We start from the raw sequence: 13,863 nt of genomic DNA, 5'->3' as shown, positions 1-13,863 counted from the left end.
CGGTGGGTGGTCATAATGGTATGGCTGATCGATGTAAATAATTACAGGAGTTTTAAATATTTCAATAACACCTGCAGACACGCTGACCCGAACATGAATTATCTGCTGCAGACTGTATAATTTATTGCATCCTTAAACACGTTAATTACCGCAATTAAACGTAAAGACGCCTGTGAACGGATCCAACACACACACTGGAGTTGTGTTTCCACCTCCTCATCCTTACATTAATTTTCACGAGACCTTTGCTGTCACACTTAAATTTAAAGATTTACGTTACGAGGCCGTTAAAAGGGCGGGTCCCCACAATGTCCCAGATGTCCCCACAACGTCAGTGAAGACACTCACGCAGAGTCCCCGAGCTAATCGCCATTTTTGTTACAGAGTTGACACATTTCTCTTCAGAGTGTTTGACTCTCATTTGTCCTTATTTTACCTTTATGTGTGTGTTCCTGATTTTTGTTAAGTTGTGGACTAAGATCAAAACCTGGGTGTGTTCACAACGGGACTTTAAGCAGAACACTTGTGATCAGATCACGCAGGATGGATGTGAAATGCAAAGTCTGAACGGGGCCTATAATGATGTGCAGAAAAGCTTAAAATCCTCACATAGAACACGCAGCTGAAATGATCAAATATTTGCCAGTGAAAGTTGCTTAAATGCAAAGAAAATTTTACAGAATTTTGACCTTTAAGAGAAGTTTTGTGGCGTGTTTTAAACTCTCAGTCTTATCCTCTCAGTTGTATTTCCATGCTCTTCATTTAAATAGTAGGTAAAACAGGGACAGAGGAGGAGACAGAGGTAGAAAAAAAAATACTGACCCAGAACCTCTGGGTATGTCACGCAGCAATTTAAATTAATTTGAGACTCGGATACGTCTCCGAGCCCATCATTTAACCCTCAACGCCATTGATGCTCTTTTCAATTACATGAAGGAGTTTTAAACTGTTATCAAACCGTTTCTCCTTAAAAGTTTTTTTCTGAGCATGAGGAAAGATTTTTACCCCTCAGAGGGGCGAAAGACAGCGAGGGCATTTTAAGTGCGTGCGTCCCATCTGATCTGATCCAGTGGGTTTTGTGATGGTGGTGAAATTGATCCCTGTGGTGGATGCGCTGACAGGCCCGAGGAGCCAAACGAATTAGGAAGGGGAGAAGACGAAGAAGACGGCGAAAGGCTTTCTGTTTGTTCTTTGCCTCTAAATAATACAGCACGATGACAGCCAGCAAACAAAGGCATTTGTGTTGAGAAGCAGCGATACCAGGGATAGGATACAACACGGAGGAACGCTTAAATTACAGATGAGAATGGAAACATCTCTCTTTTTTTTAACGTTTTTGTTGTCTGTTAAACATTGATGGAACAAGAATGTTTCAGAGTCTGACAGTCTAGGACTAGAACCCCTGGGATGTGCTCCTAAATGGACATTTTTTCAAACATTTACCAGCAGAAAATATACTTTTTTAAATTTTTTTGCTTCAGGGTGAGAAAAACAAACGTGATTGTATCCAAATTCCCTAAACGTGATTAAATGTGTGAAGTCTCGGCAGGGAGATTTAGAGCTAAATAATTGACAGTGCCATCGTATATTGTTGTAGGATTTATTCTGCCTTTAAAAAAATGCTCATTTCACTCCGCATGTGTTTTTTTTATTTATTTATTTTTTAACATTCATGCATCTGAAAAATAATTGAAAGGCCTGCACGCTGCTGAATATTTCATTCCCCCCGCTGCCTCCTTTCCCAAATTTTCACAGGCTGAACGATGGCTTTTGCACCCCAAAAAAAGAAAGATATGAATTTTTCAGGCACTTTAAATAATTAAGGCCAAAGTGTTTGGGGGGCAGCACAGCCCTGATAAACTAATCTGAGCTGCGAGAAAGAGAGAGGGGAAAAAAAAAGGTCAGAGCGGGACATTAGAAATTTATTATTTTATCAGCAGCTATTTATTATTAACACAGAGAGATCCCATTAGCATTCATAGACAAAGGGACTCCTGGGAGGATGCCCTGTGGATTTCAAGGTGATACATTAAAAGAGAAGTTAAGGGAGGGGAAAGTATCCGCTCCAGCCCCTGATCTGCATATTAGCCAACATCTTTCAGCGAGAGAAGTCAGCGGGATTTCTCGAGGTGGATTTTGTGAGTGGATGGCAGATTTAGGACGTGGAAATGAATCGTTCGGGCTCCACAAAGTCACGCACCGAACGCCTGATGTGAGAAAGTCGTGAGGACACAGAGGTCGGTAGCTTTTGGCGACACAGGCAGAGCTATATCCATCATTAAGCCCCGCCCAAACGATTTGATTGGCTCGACAGATATTTGCTGGAGCAGAATCAGTTCCCAATGGAGAGACTTCAGACCGACTTTCAGCCCCAAGAAATTTGTCGGCAGGGGAAGGGCAGGCTAGCTCCCAGGCTACGTGGAGACCAGCTAAAAGAGCGTAAACGTCGGACTTAAATGAATGATACTCAGGGTTCCCACGCGTCCTGGAAAACCTGGAAAACCTGGAAAATGATTGACCAATTTTCCAGTCATGGAAAAAAGGTCAAATGTCCTGGAAATTATTAAATTATCCTGGAAAATTATTTATCCTGAATGCAAACGGGTTAAAAGTTATGCGCATGCATGTCTTCTGGGCAACATAAGGCACAGAGCTTCTCTGCCTCTAGCCAGTGCAGCGCCCCACGTGACACTGCCAGCAAATCAAATTTGATTTTGTCGCTAGCTTTAGCAGAGAGTTTCTGGCTTTAGTGACTTTTCAGACCCCGCGCTTAGAGACAAAACTCGGGACTACGGTAAATTGAAAAGTGCCAGTGTCGCTAGTATCATTCCAAAGAATGAGCGGGGAATGTATTGGTGTATGACATGATAACTTGTCTCCGTAGCAGCTGAAAATGTCCTGGAAAAGTCCTGGAAAATTATTTCTGGTCAGGAGTGGGAACCCTGATACTGTTGGATCCTATATTCCAATCAAATTTAATTTAATTCCTTACTTGAAAGAGAATTAAAACACTTGGAAATAAATTTTACAGAACTGACAACTCGTTGAAGTCTTTTCTGCGGGGGTTGTGTAGTGAGTCTAAGCTATAGCTATGGTAATGAAGTACTTTCACACCTGTGGAGAAACTCTGAGGTTTGTCAAAACGTACAAAGGCCGGGTCAAGTCAAGCATGACCAGACTGAGAGGTCCTTCAGATAAAAAAAAAAAAAAGAAAAAGAAAAGATCCAATATCTTGTCTGTCTACTTGACGTAAGAGTGGGTTTGATGGGTGGAGGAGTCGCCCCCCCACCCCTCCTCCTTTCTCAAGACTTACAGGAGACCACCTCCATCTGTACACATGGATGGCCTTTATGAAAATATCCCAAAGTCAATCAAGATCTGCAAATTTCATGAGCTGGCCGTTCCTCCTCCTGAATTTCTTAACAGGTTGTCAAGACAATCAGGGAGGTCTGAGCGCTGAATCAGAAAATCAGCTCCTCCAGACTGAGGCCGTCTCCTCTCTCGTCTCATCTCTGACTCTGACCTCGCTGTGAGTCCGGACACAAAAATCTCATTACGCTGGAAATTTAGAGGAGGAAAAATAGAAAGAGAAAGGGAGCCTAGAGCTGAGCTAGCAGCTCTGTGGAGCGTATAGCATTACTCTGAGCTCAATGCTAATGTTAGTATCAATCCTCCTCCTCCTCTTTTTCCTCCTCGTCGTCCTCCTCTTCTTCCTCTTCCTCATTCCTCGACCTCTTCTTCCTCTTCCTCCTCCGTCTCCTCTTTTTCCTCTTTCTCAACAGCCTTCTCTTTTTCCTCCTCCTTTGCTTTCCTCATTCTCCTCCTCCTCCTCCACCTCCTTTATTTCCAATTCATCCTCCTCCACCTCCCATTCTTTTTCTTCTTTCTCATTCCTCCTCCTCCACTTCCTCCACTTTTTCTTCCTCCTCCACATCCTCTTCTTCATCCTCCTCCTATGTTTTGTCATCCTCCTCTTCCTCTTCTTCCTCTTCCTACTCCTTCCTCCATCTGTTCTTCTTTTTCCTCTTCCCTGTCCTCTTCTTACTCTTATTCTTCCCCCTCTTCCTCATACTCTTCCTCCTCTACCTCCTCTTCTTCCTGCATGTCCTCATCTTCCTCTTCTTTCATCTGCTATTCTTCATCTTCCTTCCCCCTACTCCTCTTCTTCCTCTTTTTCCACTTCATCTTTCTTCTCCCTTACTTCCTCCTCATCTGCCTCTTCTTCCTCTTCCTCCTATTCTTCTTTTTTTCCACTTCCTTCTCCTCTTCTTCCTGCATGTCCTCATCTTCCTCTTTGTTCACCTCCTATTCTTCCTCCTCCTCTGCCTCTTCTACTTCTTCTTCTTCTTCCTCCTCATGGATCCTTGGTCCATGACCCTGTCTCTGGTTCTCCTCCTTCCTTGGACCACTGCAGACCAGGATCAGGAGCTACAGTTCTGGAGATGTTCTGATCTAGTCGTCTAGTCGTTACAGTGTTTGTTTTTAGAACATGAATGTAGAATAATCTGTTAATCATCTAGATAAACTCTCGTGGTGGCACTAGAGAAGAAGCCAAAGGAAACATGAAAATCACACGGATGAATATTCTGGGAACAACAAACGTTTGTTCAAAGTTTCATGGCAGTTTCATGCAGCAGATGTTGAGCCAGTTTAACTCGGACCAAAGAGCCAAAATGGAGGATCATGACACCAACATGTAGCTGTGATGCTAGCACAGCTAACACCAGGAAGAACATCTCTCAGCCAATAACAATGTAAAGAAATAGCAAAATGATGAAACACTGGACAAATGTCACCATGACATTCATTCATCTGAGGGAATATAGACGAGATCAAATGAAGACGCTGAATTTCACGAAAATCACCATTTGCAATTATAATTCAGAGGATTTTCTTAAGCTCTTCTCTGCGTGTTCCCAAAAATCCCGTTAATTTTCTGCATAATAGGAACGATCCGAGGCCTCCCTCCCTCCGTCCGACCCGAGCTGGCCGTGGAGGACGGCGGGTAATACCAGCCTCTGATATGAAGCCTGAAGTGGTGAAGCTCCTCTGTGACCAAATACTCATCTCCTCTGTCACCCCAAAAGAATCCATTAATATTTCAAATTAATGCAAATAACCTTAAACGATGAATAATTGCCCCCATATCAAAATTCAATTACTGTTAAACACTGACGAGCCTCTGATTGAAAACTATGAATAATTCCTTTGACAGGAACGCAGCGCTGAAAATGAGAAGGAGAATGAGAACAAAAGGGAGGATTTTCACAATAAAAGCATGTTTTATTGACTAGCTTTGTAGTTTATAAGGTGGAAAATAATAACAGTTAAACTTTTATCTATTTAACTGTATTGCAAACTAAAAGAAATATAAAAATAAATGGAAAATAAACTAAATGAAATCCTAAAAGATCGTGAAGGTCATGAATGTTGGTGTCATGATCCTCCATTTTGGCTCTTTGGTCCAAGTTAAACTGCCATGAAACTTTGAACAAACGTTTGTTGTTCCCAGAAGATTCATCGGTGTGATTTTCATGTTTCCTTTGACTTCTTCTCCTCTAGCGCCACCATGAGACTTTATCTAGATGATTAATATTATTCTATGTTCATGTTCTAAAAACAAACATTACGTCCTTAAAGTTAATGTTAGGAGCAGGAAAAATGTTCAAGTGGAAGAATTTGAGAGATTTTGACTGAAAGGACCAAACTGTGATGGAGGAGGAGGAGGAAGAAGAGGAGGAGGAAGAAAAAGAGGAAGAAGAGGAGTGGGAAGTAGAAGAGGAGAAGGAAAAAGAAGAATTGGATAAAGAAGAAGAGGAGAAGGAGGTGAAATAATAAGAGGATGAGGAGAAAGAAGATGAGGTGGAGGAGGAAGTAGAGGACAAAGAAGAAGAAGAGGAAGAAGATGAGGAGGAGAAAAAGGAGGAGGAGGAGGGAGTGGAAGCAGAGGATGAGAAGAGGAGGTGGAGGAAGAGCAAGAAGAGAAAAAATAGGAACAAGAGGAGGAGGAGAAAGAAGAAGAGGAAGAAAATGAGGAGGTGAAAGGAGGAGCAGGAGGAGGAAAAAGAAGAGGAGGAGGAAGAGCAGGAAGAAGGGGAGGAGGAGGAAGTAGAAAAGGAGGAGGAGGAAGAAGAAGAGGAAGAGAAAGAAGAAGAGGAGGAAGAGAAGGAAGAAGAGGAGAAAGAAGAGGAGGAGCAGGAGGAGGAAGGGGAGGTAGAAGAGGAGGAAGAGGAAGAAGGAGTGGAAGCAGAGGAGGAGGAAGAGGAGAAGGAAGAAGAGGAAGAAGATGAGGAAGAGAAAGAAGGATGAGGAGGTCAACAGTAGTCCAGTGAAGGAGGAGAACCAGAGTCAGGGATCAGACCAAGGATCAGTGAGTCTGACTCGTGTGGTTCTGATCCAACAGACGAGCTGCTGAAGAAGTTGATGCTGGTTCTGATAGAAAGGAGTCAGAACACTCAGTGGATCACATGTTTAGTCTGGGACCAGTCAGGGTGTCCATGCTGACCTCTGACCTCTGACCTCTGATGAAAGCTCCAGTGTTGATGATGTGGTTTGTCTCATCCACATAAATGTCACATCAATGTTATTCACTTCATTTTTAAGCTGCGTAAAATAAAAACCATGAGACATTACAGACTCCCCCTCTTTAAATCTGACGATTTCATTAGTCTCACTCTGTGCTGCAGTTTCTTGGAAACAACTGATGTAACAGTTCAGTCTGTAGGTGTATGTCATGGTACCTCTGGGGGGGGGGGGGGGGGGGGGGGGGGGGCTACAAGGCCACAGGTTCAGGCAGTCCCAGGTCTGATGCAACAGCTCCACCTGTTGGTGGTTATTAACACTAACAAGCTGATAAGATGCACAAAGAAAAGAAAAAGAAAGAAAAAGAAAAATAATAAAAAAAAAGAAGAGAGGACGATAAATAAAATTGAAATCTAATGTCCTCATTAGAAGTACAAATTAACTTCCTGCTGTGTTCTGGGTCAAATATGTGCAGTTAATGTGTTTTATTTTATTTTTTTGCATATTTATTAAAGTTTTGAACACCAAACTGAAGAAATAATTCAGCCTTGAAATTAACTTGTAATCCAAGAGCAGCGCTTTACTTTTGCAAACTCACAGATATGCAGTATTTGTTCATTTTTCCCTGAATAATACAGAAGTATTTTATTCTGTTATATTTGTTTGACTGACCAAAATATATATTGACTGACTAGCTTATGAGTAATGTGGAAATGACATATTTTATGGCCAGTTTGTTAAAAGTTAAAGAGGAACTACTGTTTTTTACAACCTCCGGACTCAACGGGGAATAGCACTAGCGTATCATAACAAAATATTGTTGAAATTAACAAGTTTCGTGGCAGATAATGCGTTATTTAGAGGCTGCTTTTTGGTGCCCCATTAACTCCCACTATATGGATATACGCGGATCTAAATATCTGACGAACGACTCCAAATAACAACAAAGTTATATGGGTGAGTAAACGATCGTATTTTATGCCAGAAATATGGTACAGGTTGTAAAAAACAGTAGTTCCCCTTTAAGACTAGCGGTGTCCAACCTACGGGTCAAGGCACTTAAAAGGGTCACAAGATAAATCTAGCGGGGTCTTTGATACTAAGATCTCACTGGTAGTCGTTTACATACAGTTTATTGCAGCTTTTTAATTACTTACATATTATAAAATACATATTTTTTTTGGAAAAGTCATGATTATTCCAAGAATTCACTAGATTAAAACAAAAGTACCTCGATTTTTTAAATTTAAAAACCTGTATTTCTTCACTGCTGTTACAGTTTAATGCCAGAAATTAAAACATTCACGTACTTATATTCACGGATGTATGATTTTATGAATGATTACAAGAGCGTGTCCGACTCCAAACTCCAAACTCAAAACACCAGAGGCTTCGGTTTTTCCCAGGGGAACTCCTTCCTGCCAAAGTGACCGTAGCAGGCGGTGTCCTGGTAAATTGGTCGCTTCAGCCCCAGCTCTCTGTTAAAAGAATCACATCCAATGTTACTCTGGTATAGATGGAAAGATGAGTGTTTTTTTTTTTTTTTAATGATATGAAAGTCAACACATACTTCACAATGACTCCAGGCCTCAGGTCAAAGTTCTTCTGCACTATCTGCAGAAGCTCGTCTTCGTCCCGGTCCGATGTCCCGTAGTGAAACACTGCGATGGAGAGTGGATGGCTCACACCTATAGCATAAGAGATCTGAAAGACATGCTTTACTTTAATTAAATGCTATTCAATAAAAATCCAAATTGTCGTTACAGTGGAAGCGGAAAAATTGACCCTGCATACCAATTGTGTGTCTAAACTAACACCAGTAAAATGGGGCGGGGCTTGATAATATAATAATATGTAGGTGCCCTCTGGTTGGTGTCAAGTGTAAACTAACCAAGCACAACTTTTACAAAGGTTAGCATTAGCATGTTGAAGCTAACGTAGCGAGAAGATATTTAAGTGTTTGAAACAATGTATTTGACGTGTCCCATCCACTAACACGGAGGGGGTGGAGCTTATGACCTATATTGCAGCCAGCCACCAGGGGGAGCTCTACTTGCTTTGACTTCACTTTTAAAGAGCTGTCATGGTGTCCATTTGTCCTACAGTCTATAGTTTCAACTAATATGTCCAAAAATAAGTTTATGAACATCTTCACCTGGACAAGAGCTCTCCTACACAGTCCAGCTTTGACCAGAGACTTGGCGACCCAACGCGCCGCATAAGCTCCTGACCGATCCACCTTGGAGTAGTCCTTTCCGGAGAACGCTCCTCCTCCGTGTCCACCCCATCCTCCATAGGTGTCCACTATGATTTTACGCCCTGTGAGTCCTGCATCGCCCTGTTGACACACAAAAAAAAAAAGTCAACTCATGCACGCCGCAACACGTCACAAACAACGTTTAATGATTACCAACCTGCGGGCCTCCCATGAGGAATTTCCCGCTCGGCAGCAGATGGTAGATGGTTTTATCGTCCAGGTACTTGGCAGGAATGACGACCTTCACCACCTTCTCCATCAGGTGGCGTCGGATCTCCTCCAGCGTGATGTTGGGGCTGTGTTGCACTGAGATGACCACAGTGTGGACACGCAGCGGCTCCATGGCTCCCATGTTGTCTTGATACTCCACAGTGACCTGAAGAAAAGTCATAGTGAACTCTTTAATATTAACACAACATTAAAACTCAAATGACCCAGTTTTCTTCTGAAGACGTTCACCTGTGATTTGGAGTCAGGTAGAATCCAAGGACACTCTCCGTTTCGTGACAGCTCCTTCATCTTGTGGTTGAGTTTATGAGCCAGGAGGATGGTTAAGGGCATACACTCCTCTGTCTCATCTGTGGCGTAGCCAAACATAAAACCCTGAACAGACAAACAGATACACATGAAAACCCCAAGTACAAACTAAATGTTTGTTTAAATTCAGGATGAACCTTTGGGGATCACCAACAAGTCAAAATTCACTTAATTACAAAATAATCCCAGTTGTACTTTAAGGCTAATAAACATGCTAACATTCTGTACTAAGATCCTGAACACTGTAAACATAATAAACACCTGTTAAACTTTAGCATAGTAGTGTTGTAAGCATGTTGTTAGTTAACATGCTAACAATCTGTACTAAGATGTTGAACGCTGTTAACACCTGCTAAACTTTAGCATAATAGTGTTGTTAGCATGTTGCCAATAAACATGCTAACAATCTCCTGAACAACGTAAACATAATAATCACCTGCTAAACTTTAGCATAATAATATTGTAAGCACGTTGCTAATTAACATGCTAACATTCTGTGGCAAGATGTTGAACACCTGCTAAACTTTAGCATAGTAGTGTTGGTAGCATGTTGCTGACAAAACACGCTAACATTCTGTAGTAAGACGGTGAACATTGTACAGCCACTGATTTTAAATAAAGGTGGACAAACCCTTTGTGACATCACATACAGATTTTGAAGCTCAGTGAGGCGTCTCTAGTCGTCTCCATCTTGGAATTTGGAAGTGCCTAACTTCATCTAACTCCTAGTTAATTAGAAATGTACACCCACCTGTCACTTTATGCCTTGATATAATTTGAACAAGTAAATATTATAAAAATTCACCAGCGTCATGAATGGAGAAATTAACTAAAGAGACATAAGTTGCTGTAAAGTTAACATGGAAATCTATGGTGGTGTTAGACTCACTTTTGGAACTAGCCTCAAGTGGACATTTGTGGAACTGAAGTTTTGACCTTTAGCATTAGCTTCATTGCTTTGGAGCGACTAGCAGTTTACCACCAATCCAGTGTAGTTATAAAAGGTCAAATACTGAACCTGGTCTCCTGCACCGATGTCCTCCTGGTCCCTGCCTTCAAACACACAGTCCGATATCTCCTCACACTGCGGCTCCAGGGCGACCAGCACGTTGCAGGTCTTGTAATCAAAACCTGCACATCGCGGTTTGTGCAAAATAAGTCACAATAAGCCAAGATCCAGGGCAGATTTTGGATAAACTCAAATGAACAAATAAAAATGCTGGATACCTTTTGAGGAGTCGTCGTAGCCAATCTTCTTAACAGTATCTCGTACGACTGACTGGAGATCCACTATGGCTTTAGATGTCACTTCTCCAACCAGTAAAATCATGCCTGTCTTTGCCACACATTCTACAACACATCAAGTCCAACATGACATTAAGAACGGGTTGGTCAAGCCTTTTTTTTTGTTAATTAACAGTGAGCAGAATGCATTTGATGAACCACAAGGCAGTGATTGTGATAATGAACTTTGATCTAAACACTGTTTAATCATTAATTATCAAGTGTTACCTTTCAAACAAACAAACACTGAAACTACATTGTTTTTAACTTCCTAAACACCAACTGCTTATTTTGAAGGATGAAAACTTACCACAGGCCACTTTGGAGTCGGGGTCCTGACTCAGGTATGCGTCAAGTACAGCATCACTGATCTGATCACACATTTTATCTGTGAAAACAAAATCACCCTTTTCTTACATTAGCCGATCCATAGATACAGGATGTTTGTATTACATAAGATAACCCGCTACTAGCTAAGTAGCAAACTGCTTCTAATGTTAACTAACTACGTGTTAAGACAAGTAACCTGTTCTTAAGCTAAGTTAAGCTAACTAACTGCATGCTAGGGTCAGCTAACTGGGTGCTAGCTAAGATAAGCTAGCTCATTGAACAATAAGACAAAAGTTTGTGGCTGCTAGCTAAGATAACCTAACTTGCTGCATGTTAAGACAAGCTAACTGGCTGCTAACTAAGGCAAAAAATAACTGGCTACTGGTAAAAATAAACTAACTGGTTTCTCAATTAGTTAACTGCATGCTAAGATAAGCTAACTGGCTGCATGCTACGATAATGTAACAAGCTGCATGTTAAGATAAACTAACATGCTGTTCACCAATGTTTACTAACTTGCTGCATGTTAAGACAAGCTAACTGGCTGCTTACTAAGGAAAAATAACTAGCTAATGGTACAAATAAACTAACTGGCTGCTCACTTAGTTAACTAACTGCATGCAAAGATACGTTAACTGGTTCGTTCACTAAGGTTTACTAACTTGCTGCATGTTAAGATAAGATAGGATAGGCTGCTATTAAAATACGCTAACTGGTTACTAAAGCAATAAACTTGTAGAAATAAAATAACTGGCAGCTCACTAAGACTGGCTAACTGGCTACAATGTTAGCTTAACTACCGCTTCCTAGCAATAAGCTAACTCACTACTAGTAAAAATGAGCGAGCAGGTAAGAATAGCTAACTGGCAAAGAGCTAAGATAATTCTAACTCGCTGATAGCTAGGATTTAGTCAAGTGGCTACATGCTAAGATCAGCTAACTGCAACTGGCTGCATGTAAAGCTAAGCTAACAGGCAACAAAGTGTAGCTTCATATTTGGCATGACTACTGATTTGTTTTTTAACTCTGCAAAAAGACATTTATTCGAAATTGTGGAACTTTAACATTAAATAACACTAACAATACCAATAATAAATAATAATAATAGTGTTAATGATGATTAATTTTGCTTTTCACATTTCTAATGTTTTGATTTTAGCATTTATTTTAAGCTTTTATTTCTAATTTCAACATCACATTTGTCTTGTTTTAACTCTGATTTACAATATGATGAGACACCATAATGAAATAATAAGAATTTTGAACAATTAATAATAAAACGTAATTGAATTTTGGTTAACAGAGTCCTCCATACATTCACGTCTGTTGTGTAGTGTTTCTAAGTCCATGGTTTCTGCACTAGATTTAGTGTTTTACTGAGTTACACTGACATACACCTAGTCCATGCATGTGCAGACATGTCCACACAGTGCAGACATGTCCATTTAATGCATCCGTGTGTGTTGTACAGTGAGAACGGTACCGGAGTGTCCTTGTCCCACAGACTCGGAGGTGAACAGGAAGGTCTTCCCGCTGCGGGCTCTGCTGCTCGGGTTCATCTTCAGCTCGTCGGTCGCTGCAGAAAAGTCAAATTTAACGGAGACAAACGTTCAGCGTGTCGGTGCTGGTCCGTGAATGCAGCCTGTGATTAAACTCTGGGGAAATAATTAACTCCGACGAGAGGTCGAAGCTCAGAAGCAGTAAATCTGATTCAAACTGTGGAGAACCACTGGTGCAACTTTCTTTTCTTTTTTTTTCTTTTTTTATCAGTGGAGGAAACGTGAAGAACTCATTTCCTCTTTGGATCTGCAAGCAGCTGGGAAGGCTGAAGGAGGAATGTGCAGAACAAACCGGACGGCCTCAAGATGGCGATGTTTGGACACACTTTGATTTTCAGACCACTTTATAACCTACTGCACATTTTCAATGAAAGTCTGGTCTTCACTGAAGGGTTTATATATTCTCCATCTGCCCACCAGGTGGCCTCAGAGCACCTGAGCTCCCTCAGCTACCTGTCCTGCAGCAAACAGACAAACCCAACATAAATCAGGAATATCTCCAAAACTATCAGGTGCATATGCATGACCCTGGTCTCTATGGATAGGTGAGACTTCGGAGAATAGATTCCCAGTGTTAGGAACATTGCAGCTGTTTAATTTGTTATACACTAAAATTTTGATCCTCTCTTAAAATATCCCTTGATGCCCTTGACTAGAACTGTACCAAGACTTTATAGAAATACCACAGAGCACACATATGCTACAAAGGTTCTAGTAAAAAATATAATGAGGCCGACTCTCCGTTTTTTACATTTAGATAAAACCAAAGTACCCAAAGTGTGTCACATCGTGTTTTTAGGGAATCTGGCAACAAAACACTACTGATTTACACTACAGGAGGCAACGTACGCACATTTGAGCCTTTAGCCGTGTTATTTAGCCTGTACATCAACAGATTCTGGCATTGTGCACATTATAAAATTCATAAGAATATTGACATTACCTCCATCTGGCTGTTAAGCACTCATGTTACTCCACGGAGAAACAAGTCTCCAATACCACAAAGCACAGATACGCTACAAAGGTTCTAGTAAAAATAGAACCAGGCAGACTCTCCGTTTTGTACATTTAGATAAAACAAAAGTACCCTAAGTGTGCCACATTGTGTTTTTAGGGAATCTGGCAACAAAATACTACTGATTTATACTACAGAAGGCAACGTGCACACATTTGAACCTTTAACCGTGTTATTTAGCCTGTACATTAACAGATTCTGGCATTGTGCACATTATAAAATCCATAAGAATATGGATGGCTGTTCATGTTACTCCCTGGGGAAAGGAGTCTTCAATGCAGGTTACATATCTTTGCAAAACCTACAGAGGGCGCCGCTAACTCAGCAAATGTTACGCAGTGTAAATGTACAAGATGCTT

General features: G+C 41.1%; 1 protein-coding gene across 1 annotated transcript; it reads right to left on the bottom strand.

The window, feature by feature from the left end:
* Window positions 1-7,616: 7,616 nt before the first annotated feature.
* Window positions 7,617-13,428, bottom strand: mat2al (methionine adenosyltransferase II, alpha-like). The gene is made up of 9 exons (XM_084572000.1): window positions 12,414-13,428; window positions 10,911-10,988; window positions 10,544-10,666; window positions 10,335-10,447; window positions 9,239-9,382; window positions 8,937-9,155; window positions 8,678-8,860; window positions 8,093-8,226; window positions 7,617-8,000 (listed from the first exon to the last, which is right to left on the bottom strand). The coding sequence occupies exons 1-9, from the start codon at window positions 12,487-12,489 to the stop codon at window positions 7,898-7,900; spliced, it is 1,173 nt and encodes a 390-aa protein (XP_084428126.1). The 5' UTR covers window positions 12,490-13,428; the 3' UTR covers window positions 7,617-7,897.
* Window positions 13,429-13,863: the final 435 nt, after the last annotated feature.

This window comes from Chelon labrosus (assembly GCF_963514085.1).
Source record: "Chelon labrosus genome assembly, chromosome: 22".
Lineage (NCBI taxonomy): Eukaryota > Metazoa > Chordata > Actinopteri > Mugiliformes > Mugilidae > Chelon > Chelon labrosus.
The sequence above is the reverse complement of the archived record's forward strand: the minus strand, read 5'-3'. Positions and strand labels throughout refer to the sequence as shown.

Bases quoted from the DNA above. Each gene is read 5' to 3' on its own strand.
- mat2al (XM_084572000.1), bottom strand. From the start codon at position 12,489: ATGAACCCGAGCAGCAGAGCCCGCAGCGGGAAGACCTTCCTGTTCACC. The intron at 10,667-10,910 runs GTAAGTTTTCAT...GATGTGTTGTAG, and splicing joins CGACTCCAAAGTGGCCTGTG to AATGTGTGGCAAAGACAGGC. The intron at 9,383-10,334 runs GTTCAGTATTTG...TTGTCTGTTCAG, and splicing joins ACATCGGTGCAGGAGACCAG to GGTTTTATGTTTGGCTACGC.